Consider the following 17,361-nt stretch of genomic DNA (forward strand, 5'->3'; position numbering starts at 1 on the left):
AGAACTGGTTAGATGGTAGATTAGCAGTATCAAACTTGCTCACGATAGCCTCAAAACTCAATAGACACACTCTTGGAGCCGGAATGGCATCTTTTCTGGCTGCCTTCTACGCTTGCTTTTGCCGCTTCAAATGTCGGTGGCCATGGTAACTCGAATGTATCAAGATAGCATTTCGGACCGGACCCCGCCTCCGTCCCATCCGTTGCGCGCTTGCGCTTACTCGTTGCACGTAGTTCTAGCACGTCGTGTGGGTGCATCCTTCGGAGTCTTCACACAGCCAACCCCGACTTCCAGAACGTGCAGGGCGTCCAGGAGGTGGCAAGTGTCCAGTTTCAACGCGTGAAACAGCAATCGCCATGGCTTCCTTTCCTTTCCAAGCACATGCAGCTGAATAAGTTGGGGCTAAGCTGCCGCATCCTCTAACCTTCTAGATCCGGATGCCCTGCATATGACCCCGAGACCCTGGTGGCGTCCTATCGCATCCCCATCATCCGTCCTGACACCATTTCTATTCACTTGTTCATTTACTCCTTCATTCATCGTGTACTATTTTCCAACTGCAGTTACGTGATTCGTCTGTGAGTCATTTGGGCCATCTCCCGACTTCGCAACGTGTCCCGGCGATTTGCCGGACTTATCACGGGATAAGCTTTCTCAGCCCTATCGATCGACCCTTCTTTCAACTTTTCAGCGGTGACGACAGCACACGAGCAACCTCTAAACAGCCCCATCTGCAAACCCGTATTACGTTGTGACCTAGGCCTTGAAGACAGAATACATCATCTTCCCAGGTGCTTCTAACTGAGCAAGCTGAGCCACGCGATGGCACCCGCAGTTCTGACACAGCGCCCGAAAATATTGTTCTTGGACGCCTACGACTCCTTTTCCAATAACATAGTCGCGCTGGTCGAGCAAAATTTGGACGCAGAAGTGATCAAGGTCTTCATTGACGACCCGAACCTCATCAAGCCGACGGTTCCTGGCAGCCATGCAGCCTTTACAGACTACCTAAAGAGCTATGATGGCGTTATTGCGGGACCGGGTCCTGGCTGGGCCAAATGCGACGAGGACGTTGGCTTGATGAAGGAACTCTGGAATCTTCAAGACGAGCAACTCATCCCCGTGCTTGGCATATGCCTTGGGTTTCAATCTATGTGCCTTGCGTTTGGGGCTGACATCCAACGACTGGAGGAACCGAGACACGGCATTATAACAAAGGTCCTGCACAACGGCCAGTCAGTCTTCAGAAGCGTGGAACTTCTACTAGCTACCCAATATCACTCACTACAAGTGAAGCTCGGTCATCCTATCCAAACCACGAGAGCTGTACGATACCCCGCTCAACTATGGGAGCCCACTGAGACCTGCCCTCAACTGGAGCCCCTTGCGTGGGACTTCGACAGCGAGATCAACGGCGCTGTGCTCATGGGCGCCAAACATGTACAGAAACCCTTCTGGGGTGTTCAGTTCCACCCAGAGTCAATTTGCACAAACGAGCAAGGCAAGCGCATCATCCAAAACTGGTGGGAAGATTCTCAGTCATGGAACCGGAAGCGCATGTTCCGCAACGTCCCAAAGCATAACTTGACTTCAACTCCGCAGTCTTCACCGATGACGGTCGATGATTTTCGACGAGAGCTCGGCGTCCACAACATCAAGAACAAGAGCAAATACTCTAGCGCAGATCTTGCAGAAAACCTCGACAGCGACACGATAACGCCATTCGAACTGGCTTCGCTGATTGCACATGGCGATGGACAGTCGTTGCCGGATTTGCCGCCGAGCAAAGTGCATTGTCGAACCATCGGAAGTGGAAGACTTACAATTGCAGATATATGTGAGTTATTCGAGGTATCAAGGACGGAGGCTATAGTCCTTGAGTCCGGATTGCAGTCGAACCTGGTACCCATGGCTGTAGGAACTGGCAGATACAGCATCATCGGATTTGTCATCCCCGAGGAAACCCTCCGTCTGCATTACTATGCAGGAGCACGCAGAATGGAGCTCAGAGATGGCGACGACCGAGTTCACACGGACTGGACTGTGGCCCACCCATGGCCATACATCAGAGAAGTCATGAAAAGCCTCCAGCCCACCGAGCCACCCGTTGCTTCAACATGGGCACCTTTTTGGGGAGGTCTAATGGGATATGCGTCGTACGAGGCTGGTCTGGAAACTATCGATGTTCACGGCCACGAAGAAGCTTCTTATCCTGACATCTGCTTTGCTTACATCACGCGGAGTATCGTCATTGATCACCAAAACAAGAAGATCTATGTCCAGAGCATCCGTGGGTCTGAGGACCTGGAGTGGGTCGAGGACTCCATAGACATGTTGGATGAGCTTGCGGGTGTAAAATCCCGGGAATCTACTCCTAGCTCCATGGCCATGTCACAGGCGGATCCTTTCGAGGCACACGGCACGATGCATCAGTACATCGACTCGTGCAAACAAGTCACAGCCAACGACATGGAATATTGTGCCAAGGTTCGGGCCTGCCAGGACGCCATATCGGATGGACAAAGTTATGAACTCTGTCTTACTACTCGCAACGAGGTTCACGCCATCAAGCCAAGTGCTTGCAGGATATCGTGGGCAGAGAACAATGAGCATTCTTGGAATCTTTACAAGCGCTTAACAAGCCAAAATCCCGCTCCCTTTAGCGCGTACATGAGAATGCATAATGTACATGTACTGAGCTCCTCGCCAGAGAGGTACATCAGCTGGGATAGGTCGCAAAGTGCTCAATGTCGTCCTATCAAGGGTACGGTGCAAAAGAAGCCTGGTGTTACAGCAGAAATGGCACATGCAATCCTATCCTCGTCCAAGGAACGCGCTGAGAACCTGATGATTGTTGACTTGACACGTCATCAATTGCATGGTGTTTACGGCTCCGACAGTGTCCGCGTAAGCCAACTTATGGAGGTCGAAGAGTACGAGACCCTTTGGCAGCTGGTTTCCGTCGTCGATGCCGTACCCCGTGGAATCCACAAACCAACGACACCAGAGGGGTGGGAAGAACCTGCGGGAAGCACTTCAAAGCAACCCGAAAAACAGCCTGTCCCGTACCTGGGTTTCGAAGCATTCGTCGAAGGCCTTCCAGCAGGAAGCATGACTGGGGCTCCGAAGAAGCGCTCCTGCGAGATTCTCCAGAATATCGAGAAGGGCGTAAGGCGAGGCATTTATTCTGGTGTTCTCGGCTACCTCGATGTGGGGGGTGGTGGTGACTTTAGTGTCGTTATACGAACTGCTATCAAAATCGACAATGATCAAATTGACGAGAAGGAAGACCTCTGGCGCATCGGTGCCGGAGGGGCGGTAACAAGCCAGAGTACTCCCAAGGGCGAGTACGAGGAGATGGTGGCCAAATTCGGTAGTACAAACCGAGCATTCGCCCCTCTTCCACCACCGAAACCGAAGAAGAAAGGCAGAAGGGTTGAGATCATTGAGCCTGATGACCCGGAGTTCGCTGAGCTGCTTGCAAGTATGAGGGGTGGGGAGGAATTGACGCTGGATGATGCGCAGATCATGTTGAGGGCTGTGGAAAGAGAGCTGAGGCGAAGGACTGCTGCTGGAGAAGTAGGAGATGCCACAGAGGTAGAGTGATTGCTTCTATGGAATTAGGGTGGGCGGAGTTATTGAGTTTAACCTGATACCACGCATGATAGACATAGAGTTTTCTGGGTTCAACACCAATGTCCAAATTATTATACTTTTAGTTAACCAAGATATTTTGCTATAATCCTTTCAAGCAATTTATAGAGGCAGACTATATGTTGGAGGAGATGACTAAGCACGGTCCAAGTGGTACGTAGCATCGCCGTGTACTTTGGTACTTTGAGGAACAAGCCAACACGTCACGAACAGCAGCCGCCATGGCTACCGAGGCGCCAGACCCACGAACCTTTGAGACATGGGAAGATGCATTCCAATACCCAATTCCCGTCGTTCGTAGGCTTGAACAGCAGCTCCGCAACAATGCTCACGACAATCGAGAGAAGCTGCGATCCCTCGTGGGGTACGGATATCTGTCTGCAATGAAGAAGTGGCAAGACTGATTGCATGCAGGGCGAGCTACCGTAGCCTCCTCCATACCGCGGAAACCATCATCGACATGGAGGTGCGCATGGGACAGGTCGAAACCAAGCTCGCAGTAGTAGGCCAGAGCTGCAACTCGAGGGGTTTGGAGAGGATAGCGAACAACGCGGGGAAGATGGATATACATACGCGCAGCCGCGGTCAGTCTACATCATCACGTTGGGAAGGAGCATTGGGTTGACAGAGGACAGATGCGGAGCGCTATACTTTTGCGTCCCAGCTCTCGGTCCTGCGCAATGCGCCGCTGGTCGCGACACGTCTTATGAAAAGAGAAGGGTCATATTTGCTCATAGCAAAGGTACTGGTCATATCGCGACTACTTCACAAGTCGCTCAGCCAGTCTGCGAACAACCCGCCAATTGTGGGCCAGCTCTGGGAGAAACTCCTATCCGTACGGAGGAAGCTTTTACGAAGAATCGATAAGCGACTCTCGAATACAAATGGAGAGGTGGCAAGTCTGGTGGAGAGCATGTGCGCGTATGCGCTTGCGACAAGCTCAACGCCAACAGATGTGTTGCACCACTTCCACAAAATGCGTTTGGACAAAATGAACAGCGAGCTCAGGGCGGGTAGTGATGAACTTGCGAAGCATGGTATTAATGCCCTGAAGCTATGTATTCAGACGTGTCTCGATACGCAAACCATCTTTCCGCGACGGTTGGCTGAATCGCTGGCAAAGCTCAAGGCGCATCCGTTGATTCGAGATCCCGAGATTCGCGGACTATACGAGCTGAACCTGGACGTGCACGACCGATGGCTTAGTGATGAGGCGCGGAATTACACGCCATGGCCGCGACACGACGAGTTGCAGCGACCCGAAGCCGAGCGCATACTGCACCGATGGTCGAAAGATGCTGTCACAAATTTCCTCAAGGGCGTCAAGGCAGCACTTGAGGGAGAAGAACGCTTACAAGAGGTTGCGAACTTGAGACAGGAGCTGATAGAGACGTGGATTTTGTCGGGGTCACGAATGGCAGGTGTCAAATCAGCGAATGTTCTTGATGATTTGCGCGAAACCATGAGTGAAAAGCTTGAAAATATCGTGCGGTCGCGTACGAGTGGACTGCAAACTGTTGTCTCCGATCTCACGACACGGCTGGATGCTGTTGCAGCATCCAAAGAAGCATCTGCACTATCCCTGTGGAGCACCATTGACAAGGCGTCGGACCTCAGCAACGGTGCGCAAACGTTCAAATCTACCATCCTGAACACACACCAAGGACGCGACGAGTCCGTCATAAGCGTCATCTCTGCATTCGACAACTGGATGGAATCCGTCTTGGAAGTCAAGGGCATCGTGAAAAGCATGAAAGAAGCTCGATGGGACGACACCTTTGCCGAAGACGTCGACGACGATTCAGACGATGATCTTGGCGATTCAAAGCAGACTCTACTCAGCGATGACGATCCAAAGCTACTAGAAGAAGCCACACAGGAAGCACTTGGTGAGGCGATGCAAAACCTGGGCCGAAGCTTCTCGGCAATGACCAAACCCTCGGACGGCGGAGACGCAGACGGCTCAATCCAAAAAGCAACCTTCATCCTCCGTGTCGTCCGAGAAATCGGTGATCGGCTACCTCGTCTACGACTTCAGGAAAGAGCAACATCTCTCCCGTCGCCTTTTACAGCAGATATACTGCAGCCTCTGTATATGACTCTAGCCTCGCACACTGCACAGCCGAATTTGGACAAGTACAAAATCTCGCTTCATAGCTCACTAAATGTAAAGACGAAAAGCTATATCTTGTGGGAAGGCCATCCTCCGTTACCGAGTCAGCCGTCGCCTAGCGCGTTTAGGTTCTTGCGCGAGTTGGATAAGAGTATGAGAGCTTTAGGGAGTGATCTCTGGGCTCCGAGCTGTGTGTCTGTGCTTAAGAGTTGCGTAGCTGAGGAGTTGAACGGCTTGGTGGGGGAGCAGGTTGACGCTATTACTGCGGGGGAGCAAGATGATGGGCAGGACGTTGAGAAGGCAGAGAGCGAGGAAGAAGAGAAAGAGAAAGAAGAAAAGGACGATGCTTCTGCAGCTACCAAGGATGAAGACAAGGCAAAGCCTACTGAATCTTCGTCGGAGCTGAAGAACCAAAGACTCAAGCAACTGTTCTTCGATCTGTTGTATATACAGCGCTTTGTTGACCCGAATGGTGGAGAGGACAAGGTTAGCACTCTGCGCCTGAAAGTAGACGTCACAGATCTGGATGACGCTGCTATGAGTAGGTTGAAGAAGAATGCTGCAGATTATGCGAAGAAGACGTATCTGCTTTTTGCGCTGCTAGCATAGGCAATAACATCATCATATTGTGTATGTCACTCTGCTAGCCTAGGGATACATGCGCAATGGGTTGATAATGTCGTATACATCCACTTTTTGGTCAAACTGTCTCTCTGTGTTGTGAACCGTGCTATTCCGTCTACTTTGTTTACACCTCGCTTACGAGCAACACAACCATTTCTCTGAGAATATTAGACTGAGCATATATATGTTAGAAAACATCAATTATCCACTAACCAGCAGCAGCCAAAGACATTACACAGTCCCGTTACTCGGTTTATCCAAGTGGGGCTGGTGGTGAGTAGTAGACGACCCATTCTTTTTGCCCTCGTTCGAAACACTAAAAGTTATGTTTTCCTTTTTTGTTCTTTTTGCTCTACTTATGGAAGTCATCCTAATGCCTACATGGAGATGATAGATCACATGCCAACGCGCAAACGTGCACATCTTCCACTACAAACCCGGTAGCGACCCCACTCCTGGACTCCAGGCGTGGCACAAAAAACCCAAGCTGCGCTGCAGTCTTCCCATTCCCCTCAACTATCTCCTCACACAGCCGCCTCAACAAAATGTCAGACGCCCAAGTCTTCGAGCACTTCACTGGATCCGACATAACAGACGAAATACTAGCAGAAGCCACACTCCTCTTCAACAACCATTATGGGACTTGGAGTACCCACACTTCCAATCCCGCTGACAGAGTCAAACTCTCGAAACAGCGTATGCGCCAACAATTACTACCAACAGGCGGCTCCTCGTGTATCTACGCGCGCGTCACTGTCGCGACTCAGCTTGTGGGCAATGCGTTCGCCTGCCGGTGGGTAGTAGATGGTGTATCCATTTGTTGGATTACTCAGCTGGTTGTGCACTCTGAATTTCGACGACAGGGGCTTGCTGCGCGTCTGTTGAGGGAGGCGGGGGATAGTGATGTGTGCGGGATTATGAGCTCACATCCTGCAGCTTGTCTGGCCGCTGCGAGGGCTTTTGGTGGTATGTATAGTGTATGCTGTGTACAACGCAGGTTTTTGCTGACGGTGCTGTGTTGTAGATGGGTGTGTTACAGCGCAGGACCTTGAGTTTATGCACGTGAATGCAAGGGCTGTTATGGAGGCCTCGCCGGTCGCGTATGTGAGGGAGGCTGTGTTAAGGGGAAAGCTTTTCGACGGTCAGGATACTAGTGGTGCAGTATCATCGGTTGACACGCAATTTTTCGTCGATCATAAAGAGCCGTTAGGGGTATTGGCGATGGTTAAGCAAGAGAGGGATTGGCCACTTGGAGAGCTTTTGGAAGGATTCGAATTTCTTCTCATTCTTAAGAAGACGTTTGGCTCACAGTCGGCATCATGATTGAACGAACAAAGTTTTCCTACTAGTCTAGAAACATGTGAGCAATGGCAAGTCACTCTATCATCGGACTATGTCCATGTATATTCAAAGGTGGTGTTCCGACTACCCCTACTGATCAGGATTATAATACTTCCTCCAATTATGCTCCTCCTTGAACCCCAAAACCTCCTTAATCTTCCGATTACTCAACGGCGCCTCCCACTCGTCCATCTCGCGCGTAACAGGCGTATTCGGCGCATATTGTTCTAAAAACTGCTTGGTCGGGAACGTCGCGGTTATCGTGTCATTCGTCGCATTAAACACCTGGAATCCCAACCCATCTCTCTGCACACATAAATCGCAGATCTGACCCAAATCGCGCGCATCAATGTAGGCCCACGCATTTCTCTTACGCGTCTCCGGATGCTGGATGTAGCGCGGGAAGTCGCGCTCGTACTCGTGGGGTTCGATGACATTGCCAATGCGCAGGGCGTAGATGTCGGCGTCGAAGCGGCGGGCGAAACCGCGGGCGACGCGTTCGCCGCAGAGCTTGGAGATGGCATATGTGTCCATGGGGTTTACGTCCATGTCTTCGACGAGGGGGAAGGCCGTGTAGTCGAGGTTACCTTGACCAAAGCAGACTTCGTATGTGGTTTCGCTGCTGGCGATGATGATTTTCTTGACGCCGAGTTTGCAGGCGGCTTCGATGACGTTGTAGGTGGAGCGCACGTTGCCAGCGTAGCACTCGTTGTCTGGGACGAGCATGTTGCGCGCGTAGGCGGCGAAGTGGATGACTGCGTCGGGCGGGCTAGGGACTTGGGCGTCTTCATAGCCGCTGAAGTTGAAGTGCGTGGTTAGGGCATTGAAGACTTGACCACTGTCTGTGAGGTCGGTTTTGAGGGTGAAGACGTTAGCGCTGGGGTCCGGGAAGTCGATTAGGTCCAGGTTGAGGACTTGATAGCCTCTCTTGAGGAGCTCGGGGATAACATGGCGACCGGCTTTTCCCGAGCCGCCAGTGAAGACGATGCGTTTTCCTGAGGAGGTTGCCATGGTTGTGTGGAGGGTGTCCGTGGATCAATTGGTCGTGTTATGATCAATGGGTGGAGTTGAGTTGTTGTTTGGTATACGGCAGTTGGAGGGGCATGTTAGATGTAGGTAGCACTTGGCGGGGGATCACCATCTTCATAGACGTCATTTGCGACTGAAACGACTTGTCCCACCGGGTACGCGGTGGAAACAAGTCGAGAGAGGCTTAGCGTGGCCTACAAGGATGAGGTTGTGACCAGACTCCGCAACAATCAATCGGATCGGCATGATTGATTCCTATCTAGGTTAAAGGCTGCCTAATGAAGTAATTCTTTAACCTATATAGGAATCAATCATGTCAATCGATTGATTGTTGCGGAGTCTGGTTGTGACGATGATGCTCCATCAATGTCAGCACAACAAGAAGAAAATGACCAGCTGTACAGCCTAAATGTAGTCGCTGTAGAACAATGTCCCAAGAAGCGCGAGCTGAGACGAGCGCGTTGTACTGTAGGCCTTGGGCGGGGTAGATGTAGCTCGGTAGTTATGCACCACTAGTTAACGCTCTAGGTGAGTTACGCTAACGACTACCTAGGTATAGCACGGATGGCAAATGCTGGCCCGGGTATCCTGCATCTTCTGTTTTACCAGCAGCATAGAATTTCCGAGTAAGTCACCGATTAGGGGGTGGATAGGTTGGTGTTGGGTTGGTATTAGGTTGTGTAGTGTTGGGTCAGCTTACGTAAGACCCTGACCCAACCTCTACCTTAACCCTAGGTACCTATTTACCTGCGTAGCTCAGAGAATTTGGAGACCGCGTTAATAGAACTAGCGGGAGCATAGTTTACGATAGGCTTTTCTGTGTTGCAACCTTAAAGCTTATAAGCTTAAAAAATAATAGACACAGAAGGTATCGGATTACGCTTGTCTGTATGCAAGCGCGCGGACAGTCTGAGGACCTAGAAGAGAAAACGTCCCGTTACACCGTGCGTTTCAACACGCTTAGACAGACTTTAGATGAAGATCAATCGTTTCTCCACTAGACAGATAAGGATGGCGAATGAGTAGGGTACTTACCTAGTGAATATAAGTATGATATTCGCCTCCCTAAGCATTAGACAAGACAAAATCATCGTTCTCATCAGCCGTCTGTTTTACCATCTACTCAATCATCATGAAACTCGCCTCGATCATCGCAACCGCTATTCTAGCCGCGCACCCGACCATTGCGGCATTTTGTCTTGGTGGGTGGATCACATGCAGCTGTAAGTTAATCTGCCTTTCTCCGCCTTGTTGACGCTTACACCTCAAAGACCCAGACTATGCTTGCGACGCTAGTTGCCCAAATGTCTCCAGCGGTTGCGGATGTACTGATTATTGGGGTGGGGTTGGGAATTTAGAAGGTTCACATTGTATAGACAGACTCTCGACACGTCATCTAAGATGCCCGTGGACAGGCCACAACGCTCCTTCTATATGCAACCCAGCGAAACATGGTGGTTGCGGGGGGTTTGAATTTTGAGACTGAAGATTTGTATTGGGGTCTACTACAAACCGAGATCGTCTATCTATATATAGTGTGGTGTGGTAGCATGACACAGGATCGGGAGATTAAGCAGAAGCGCAGCGTCTTATCAGAGGGCAAAGATATAAAGTAAAAGGTTCTCGGGTGGAAAGAGTATTCATTCCTTCACAAACGCACAGTACTACTACTGGTTGCGAGTCAAAATCTGTCTCCTTGTACCGCGCAATACGATATCCTGCTACGATATTAATTCTCATTCTCTTTGCATTATACATTAGACAAATACATAAGACCTCTAGCGCGTCCGATGCTGATCAAACTGGGGTTACCATATATGCTAGTAGCGAGCTGTAGTATTACTGGCCTCGGAAATATGTCCTTGCAAAGAGACAAAGCGTAGGGGAACTGGAGGAGTAAAGTCTCTATCTAAGATTCTGCACGCTTCTTAGCCGTTGTTGAGTATGTTGTAGTAGGTAGCATGGCTGGTATATTACGACGCAGTGTTTCCCAACCACGCGTGGAGAGATGGTACACAGCTCGAAATCATTGTTTGTACCTAGGTGCATGAAGTTTATAAAATATCCTCTTCCAACACTACTCCCATGCCTGAATAGCATCAGCTCGACTCTTTTCAATGCGCCATTCCTTGTAGTTCTTCTTTTAATTCATAACTAGCACGACTTGATCGCGTCCGGGCCTAAGAGACATCTGGCCAAGGAAGCTTTCGTAATACCGTGTAGATCGTACATTGGCTGCTAAGCGTGATGGTCGTGCGAAGGAGCCTTGTCCCCTCGTACAGTTGTTCCTAGCCGAACACCTTTACACTGCTATGCAAAGGGTAGTAGCTTTGGCTCAAAATTCAATGTTTGATAGGGATACCAATCAATGCTAGAACCAGTGATCGGAATGGTCTGGTCTGACTTGGTCTTGGTCTGGTCTAGACCGCCAAGACTTGGTCTGGTCTGGCGATTTTTTGAGACCGTGGTCGGACCGGTCTAGATGATCGGACCGGTCCGGCTATAAATAGGTCCACGTGACTAGATCTTAGACTAATCTAGCCAGAAAATTTAGCACAATATGAGTCATTAAGATCAAGGTAAGTCTTCTACTTACATAGAACAATCAAGTCCTTAACAACCTACTTATATACTATTGTTATGGAGCCTTCAACACCAACCTCACCGTCCCCATCGAATATTATAAGACTAGATTTAACGTCTCTTACTCCATCTCCTAAGAGGTATACCGACAGGCCCACCAAAAACAGAAGCTCCTACTCAAGGATCTTCAAGCTCAACACACATACAACAATCAAAGTCCCGAAGGGAACACCAAGAGAAATCTCGAGCGCGTTCTACTCACTCAAGCTAGGACATGGATACTTCAACTCCTACCTTAAGAGATTCAACAAGAGAGACTGCAATCTATGTATATGCTACAAACCACAAACACCACAGCATCTACTTCTAGATTGCAAACAGTACAAAACACATCGAAATACACTCAAAGAAGCAATACCACACAGACCCATCACCCTCCCACTCCTCCTCCAAACAAAGACAGGCATCAAAGCTACTCTAGCCTTTATTGCAAGTACTAGGATTGGCACGAGAAAATGGCACCTTGGGCAAACCACCGAACAGACAGACACTGTATAAAACTACAAAAACAATATTTCCTTATCTAAAAGAGCCCGCTGCTACATCTCTTTCTATTCACCACACTGCTCTTTAGCACCCGCGCCAATGGAAGACTAGCTCTGAAATTGGAGTACGCAAAACACCACCCAAATTGTACAAGACCCATAGAAACTCCACAACGACCATCATACATAGAACGGCTTAGCCAAAGTCCTACATAGTCACCGACTGATACAGGACTCTAATGGAAATATAATAATATAATAATAATACTCCATCTCCTATCCCCACGTCATCACCCACCCCTATACTATCACCCACTCCTATTCAATATCACGAATCTCCAGATGAGTTCGTGCAGGGCGGTATCACGTACGTGAAACGTGCAATAATTGCAAGGAAGGATTTCCGTCAAGGTACATCACACATCTGGAAGTACGGACTCCAATACATTCGAGATAGCGATAAGAAAGAGGTGTATTACTGCCATGAGTGCAGGGTTGGGAAGAGCAAGCAAGAGTTGTTTGTCATCAATGGCACTTCTAGGATCCGGAATCACCTGGAACAGAAGCACCAGATTGATCCCAGAGTGGCATCAAGCGAAAGGGTTCTGTACGGAAGTCTATAATCGACCAGCAAAAGGATGGGGCTGCTTCCAGCATCTTTTTCTGGAAGGAGTCAGTAGAGAAGTTTAAAGAGCTTCTAATTCGTTGGATTGTGTACTGCCATATCGCCTTCTTTCAATTAGAGAACCAGTACTTTCGTGAACTACTCCTCTTTTTAAATCCGGCACTACTCAACCACCTCCCGAAGGCTGCGAAGACTATCCGAAGCTGGGTAATGAATGCATTCATATCGAAGAAGCAACAGCTTAGGGAGGACCTACACCATTCACGGAGTAGGATCTCTATCTCCTTTGATCTCTGGACTTCACCAAACCCTTACGCTATCCTAGGCGTCGTCGCTATGTGGATTGATACTACCGGCATGCGACGTGTTACCGCTTTAGGTATGCGACGTATATACGGCGAACATACTGGAGAGAATCTTGGATCGGTGGTCCTTGAATTGCTGGAAGAATACGACATTAGCGGAGATCAGATTGGATACTTTATGCTGGATAATGCCTCGGCAAATGATACCGCTGTTGAGTTTATACTCAAGGATCTCTGCCCATGGATGAAGTCAAAACAACGTCGTCATCGCCGGCTGCGTTGCTTGGGCCATGTCATCAACCTCTGTTGCCAGGCGTTCCTTATGGGGCGAAACTGTGAGAAGTATCTTGCGAAGCTGGAGAAGCATCATCAACGTGGCGACTATACGAAGGTGGAAGAGCTCTGGAAGAAGTTCGGATGTTTGGGTCGTCTTCACAACCTGGTGCGATACATCAGGCTTACTCCACAACGGCGTGAGGAGTTTGCTACAATTATTATCGGCGGAGATCTTTCGCAATTCGACGGGCTTGAGCTTATCCAGAACAACTCGACCCGCTGGAACTCATGGTTTTATTCGATTACACGTGCATTAAATGTTCGAGAACGTTTAGAGCTCTTCTCGGCTCGTCATGTACCTGGAAAGGGCTCCGTAGGGATCGCGAACTTTAAGCTTGATGGACAGCACTGGTTTGAGCTTGAAAAGATTGAACTCGCTCTCAAAGACTTCTATGCTGCAACTTTGCTTTCTGAAGGTAAGAAGACGTCACTTGCGGACTGGTTTTCAACTTTGGACTGCCTTCTCCGGGAGATAAGCGAGACGAAGGATCACTACCACGACATCCACACTGAGGACGATAACAACTTTACATGGAAGTACCTTCAAGGCTGCGCTGATGCTGCTTGGTTAAAGTGCGTTGAGTACTATAACAATCAGCAGCTGAATTGGCAAAATCGATTCCCTGAAGATACTGACCTTCCACCGGCATATTATGCGGCTCAAATCCTTGATCCATATCGCAAGTGGGGATGGTTCAGGCAAGAGTGGGTTCTTCATGGCGACGAAGAGAAGAAGAGGTGGTTTGAAAACGCACAATTAGCGGTGAAGCATCTCTGGGAGACAGAGTATAAGGGAAGGTACCCTGTCGAGATGCTGCCACCACCAGCCAGGAAGGAGAGAGATCCTGACCCAGCATTTGATCGCCAGCGGGAACATAAGCGCATTCGAATAGACGCTCCAGTTTCTACAACTGATTTGTATGAACAATACATCTCTACTGACCGGCTTCATAACGAAGAGGCAGGTTGCAATGAGGCTATTGCGTACTGGCTATCTCGCTACGACTCCCAACGAGATCTCGCTCGCTTCGCTCTAGACATGTTTGCGATCTCGCCTATGTCGGATGAATGCGAACGTCTTTTTAGTAGCGCGAAGCTTACTATCGTCGATCGCCGTGGTAGGCTGAAGGCAGATATTATAGAAGCGTGCGAGTGTCTCCGGGCCTGGTATGGAAAGCCCCAAGCTGAGGGGAACAGCGATATCGAGGATAGTGAGAACGAAGACGACTAGATTGACAGTCAGTAGTAAAACACATTTCCTCGGCTTCCTTCTTTGCTTCAGCCTCATTCTTGGCGGTCTTGTTGGTCGGACCGGTCTGGTCGGACCGGTCCTTATGTAAGCACCTGGTCTGGTCTGGTCTGTACCCTCAGACCAGACCAGACCAGACCATTCCGATCACTGCATAACACTCACACTGTTTGCGAACCGCGAGCCATGGTCTGCGAATAGTACCTCTAATCGTTGTCGATCAGCCACTAGTGGGGCTTCGGCCGGTGACAGTGCGGGTGTAATACGGTATGAACCTACGTGAGTATCTCCCCATCTGGAAACCTATTCATAGTCGATTAGCTACTAGTGGGGCTTCGCTCAAGTACATCGCGGAGTAATACTGTATAAGCCCAAGTGTCTCCCTCTCTCGAAATCCCTTTCCAGAGTCCTTTTCTACGGATAAATACTGATTTCTTACTCTCATAATACCTCTCACACTATACGCTACATTATCTCGTTCAGAACCCAAACAAGGAATGAAAATCTGAAAATCAACTCAAAATTAACATCTATCTCATCAGTCTAATTGCTCTTGCCTCGCAAGCTTTTGGAAAGGATCTTGAATGCCGACGCAGAGATCGTTGCGAGACTTTGGTGGACGTAAGTCTCCCGCACCTAAGCACCCCCGCTACCGTATTGAACAAAACTCACTTAATTAGCGAAAGTATTGTGTAGAAGGGGAGCGCAATAGCTGTGACTGGTTAGCCGCACAAATCGGGGGGTATTATAACTCAATTTGCAATGTCTACGATCTTTCTGATGGATACGACTATTGCCGGGACGATAAATGTGTACGTACTCACACAAAGTACTTTTGGGTATTATCTAATCTTGTGTAGGATGGCTGCGTAGATGGCTTATGCGACCACTGTTGGATATATTGCTGCAAACAATAACCTGTTACGGGGAGATTGATTTCCTTGGGCAGAAAATCACCTGGACGCAGGAGCGGGTGCGTGTGGAGCTCAGATGATAATTGCCAGTATAGACACAATATCAGAAGTATTCTCTGATGTCCCTTGCAGTAGAGTAGAAGTTGTTTGCAGCTCTCGATGGCTCTAGCTAGACAAAGTGCTCAGCATAAGGATATCTCAATTAAGCCGCGGATTTACAGGATTATGTGTTGTTAGCGGCTCAAGGAAATTACAGGGTGTCGAGTATCTAGTGATGTCTGTGGCGCAGTAGCATGTCTAGGAAGTCTGCAAGAAGGCTAGGTGATGGGTTACGGACCGGTGCTCGGACCGGTGCTACGTCACGATGCGATACCCTGGCATTTCCAATGGACCCACGGTTGCTTCTGGTACGGCCAACTAGCGTGATTCACCCTCCGCAATCCCGCATTGAAATATCCATATCCCTACACATGGTCGCATATCCCTATCCACACAGATGACCAGCGGTTTGATGCGGCGCTTCTCGACTTTTGCCCGCCCGCGACTTTCCACTTTGCACGTTGAAAGATCGCTCACAGCGCCCCGGATCCTAGGGCTCAAGCAGTACAAGCGCACCATTACCGACGTCGGCGTTAGGCAAGCATCAGTCTCACGGCACTGGTTTACGAGCTCGTCGCCATGCTCATATCCGGAGCTCGATGAGTGCGAGAAGGCGCGCTCGAACGAGCGCAACTTGAAGCTGGGAAACAGTAAGCCAAGATAAGATGAAAGAAAATAGGATTGTGTCGCTAACGCAATGGCAGCTATAAGAGTGCTACATGATCGCCTCCCAACGCTGCTAATATCGCCGCTACCTCAAGACATTCTCTCGCCACACATAAGCCTCCACCTCTTCCCCTCGACGCACCCGCACTTGCCCACGGTAAGCGGGAAACTTTCATATGCAGCTGCGCTATGGACGGCACCAGTAGCATGGGGCCAGATGCCTGTACTTGGCAATGTGAAGCTCAAGATATTATCTGAGCGCATGATCAAGAACGGGACATCACCGTCTGCAAGCAATATACGCAACGAAAAGTTGATTGTCAAATGGCAAACATGCAAGTCTGAAAAGGAAAGCGGACAGGTCAGCGACGTGGTGTCAAAGATTACAAGTATTGTCGGGGGCTCGAAACGACCACAGCAGGAGTTTACCGGGCTGTTCAAGTTCGAGTTTGACGAGGAAGGACGGATTCTAAACCACATTATCGAGCATACAGAGGAGGGCCAGCATTGGGATAGAACGGCAAAGGTCATTAGCGTCACGGACTGGCTGCTAGGACGGGCGTGGGGGAGGCGCGAAGAGGCCAGCCCTACTCTGGCGTTTGCCAAGTGCTGGCGGGAGAAGAACGATAGAGGGCGCACCGAGCGGCGATGAGTAGTTGCTTCACAACTCGGCCTGTACAACACATGTAACAACGAAGACATGACGTAGACCAGTGTACAACAATTGATACCCTACCACTTGATTGAGTTTTGCGTTTTCCTTGTAGCTAGTATTGAGCCACTAATTAGCCTGCATGCTCATTTTGAGATCAGTTCGGGCTGGAAACAGACTCAGTAGTAGTAGTAGTAGTAGTAGTAGTAGTAGTAGTAGTAGTAGTAGTAGTAGTAGTAGTAGTAGTAGTAGTAGTAGTAGTAGTAGTAGTAGTAGTAGTAGTAGTAGTAGTAGCCACTAATGGAAGCCTGGGCCTAGGCTGGCACTTCAGCCTGACACGTGCTTGTGCGATTGCGTATGTCTTAGACAAAGTGATGAGCCAGTGGCTGCAGATAGCGGCTTTCTGCAGCCAGCTGTACATGTTAGCGGAGGCGGCGCATGTGCAGCCAAATGAGTGGATGGGTGATTCGCACAGGATTTGGTTGACAGCTGCCGTGCGTCGGGCCCAATGATGAGTTGGCGGATGCAGGATGCAGGATGGATTGAGAGCACCGACCACACCCACTAGCACCAGAGTAGCTTCCGCGACGACGAGGATGAAGCTCCAACTCCAACCTCGACTATCA

At 49.6% G+C, this 17,361-nt stretch overlaps 7 protein-coding genes across 7 annotated transcripts; 6 read left to right on the forward strand and 1 right to left on the reverse strand.

Moving 5' to 3' along the window:
* Window positions 1–822: 822 nt before the first annotated feature.
* PtrM4_095750 (TrpE, Anthranilate-para-aminobenzoate synthase component I) lies at window positions 823–3,606 on the forward strand (the record flags this gene model as incomplete). The annotated part of the gene is made up of 1 exon (XM_001934034.2): window positions 823–3,606. The coding sequence occupies one exon, from the start codon at window positions 823–825 to the stop codon at window positions 3,604–3,606; it is 2,784 nt and encodes a 927-aa protein (XP_001934069.1).
* Window positions 3,607–3,875: 269 nt separating this feature from the next.
* On the forward strand, window positions 3,876–6,376 carry PtrM4_095760 (Vps51 domain containing protein; the record flags this gene model as incomplete). The annotated part of the gene is made up of 4 exons (XM_066107154.1): window positions 3,876–4,018; window positions 4,069–4,238; window positions 4,290–6,004; window positions 6,107–6,376. The coding sequence occupies 4 exons, from the start codon at window positions 3,876–3,878 to the stop codon at window positions 6,374–6,376; spliced, it is 2,298 nt and encodes a 765-aa protein (XP_065962822.1).
* A 560-nt stretch (window positions 6,377–6,936) lies between these two features.
* On the forward strand, window positions 6,937–7,714 carry PtrM4_095770 (Acetyltransf-1 domain containing protein; the record flags this gene model as incomplete). The annotated part of the gene is made up of 2 exons (XM_066107155.1): window positions 6,937–7,357; window positions 7,416–7,714. The coding sequence occupies 2 exons, from the start codon at window positions 6,937–6,939 to the stop codon at window positions 7,712–7,714; spliced, it is 720 nt and encodes a 239-aa protein (XP_065962823.1).
* Window positions 7,715–7,822: 108 nt separating this feature from the next.
* PtrM4_095780 (UDP-glucose 4-epimerase) lies at window positions 7,823–8,743 on the reverse strand (the record flags this gene model as incomplete). Its single annotated transcript, XM_001934031.1, has 1 exon — window positions 7,823–8,743. The coding sequence occupies one exon, from the start codon at window positions 8,741–8,743 to the stop codon at window positions 7,823–7,825; it is 921 nt and encodes a 306-aa protein (XP_001934066.1).
* A 1,150-nt stretch (window positions 8,744–9,893) lies between these two features.
* On the forward strand, window positions 9,894–10,241 carry PtrM4_095790 (uncharacterized protein; the record flags this gene model as incomplete). Its single annotated transcript, XM_066107156.1, has 2 exons — window positions 9,894–9,984; window positions 10,039–10,241. The coding sequence occupies 2 exons, from the start codon at window positions 9,894–9,896 to the stop codon at window positions 10,239–10,241; spliced, it is 294 nt and encodes a 97-aa protein (XP_065962824.1).
* A 2,609-nt stretch (window positions 10,242–12,850) lies between these two features.
* PtrM4_095800 (uncharacterized protein) lies at window positions 12,851–14,386 on the forward strand (the record flags this gene model as incomplete). Its single annotated transcript, XM_066107157.1, has 1 exon — window positions 12,851–14,386. One exon carries the CDS (start codon window positions 12,851–12,853, stop codon window positions 14,384–14,386), a length of 1,536 nt encoding a protein of 511 aa, XP_065962825.1.
* A 1,428-nt stretch (window positions 14,387–15,814) lies between these two features.
* Window positions 15,815–16,735, forward strand: PtrM4_095810 (uncharacterized protein; the record flags this gene model as incomplete). The annotated part of the gene is made up of 2 exons (XM_001934030.1): window positions 15,815–16,067; window positions 16,122–16,735. The coding sequence occupies 2 exons, from the start codon at window positions 15,815–15,817 to the stop codon at window positions 16,733–16,735; spliced, it is 867 nt and encodes a 288-aa protein (XP_001934065.1).
* Window positions 16,736–17,361: the final 626 nt, after the last annotated feature.

Source organism: Pyrenophora tritici-repentis, chromosome 4, assembly GCF_003171515.1.
Source record: "Pyrenophora tritici-repentis strain M4 chromosome 4, whole genome shotgun sequence".
NCBI lineage: Eukaryota > Fungi > Ascomycota > Dothideomycetes > Pleosporales > Pleosporaceae > Pyrenophora > Pyrenophora tritici-repentis.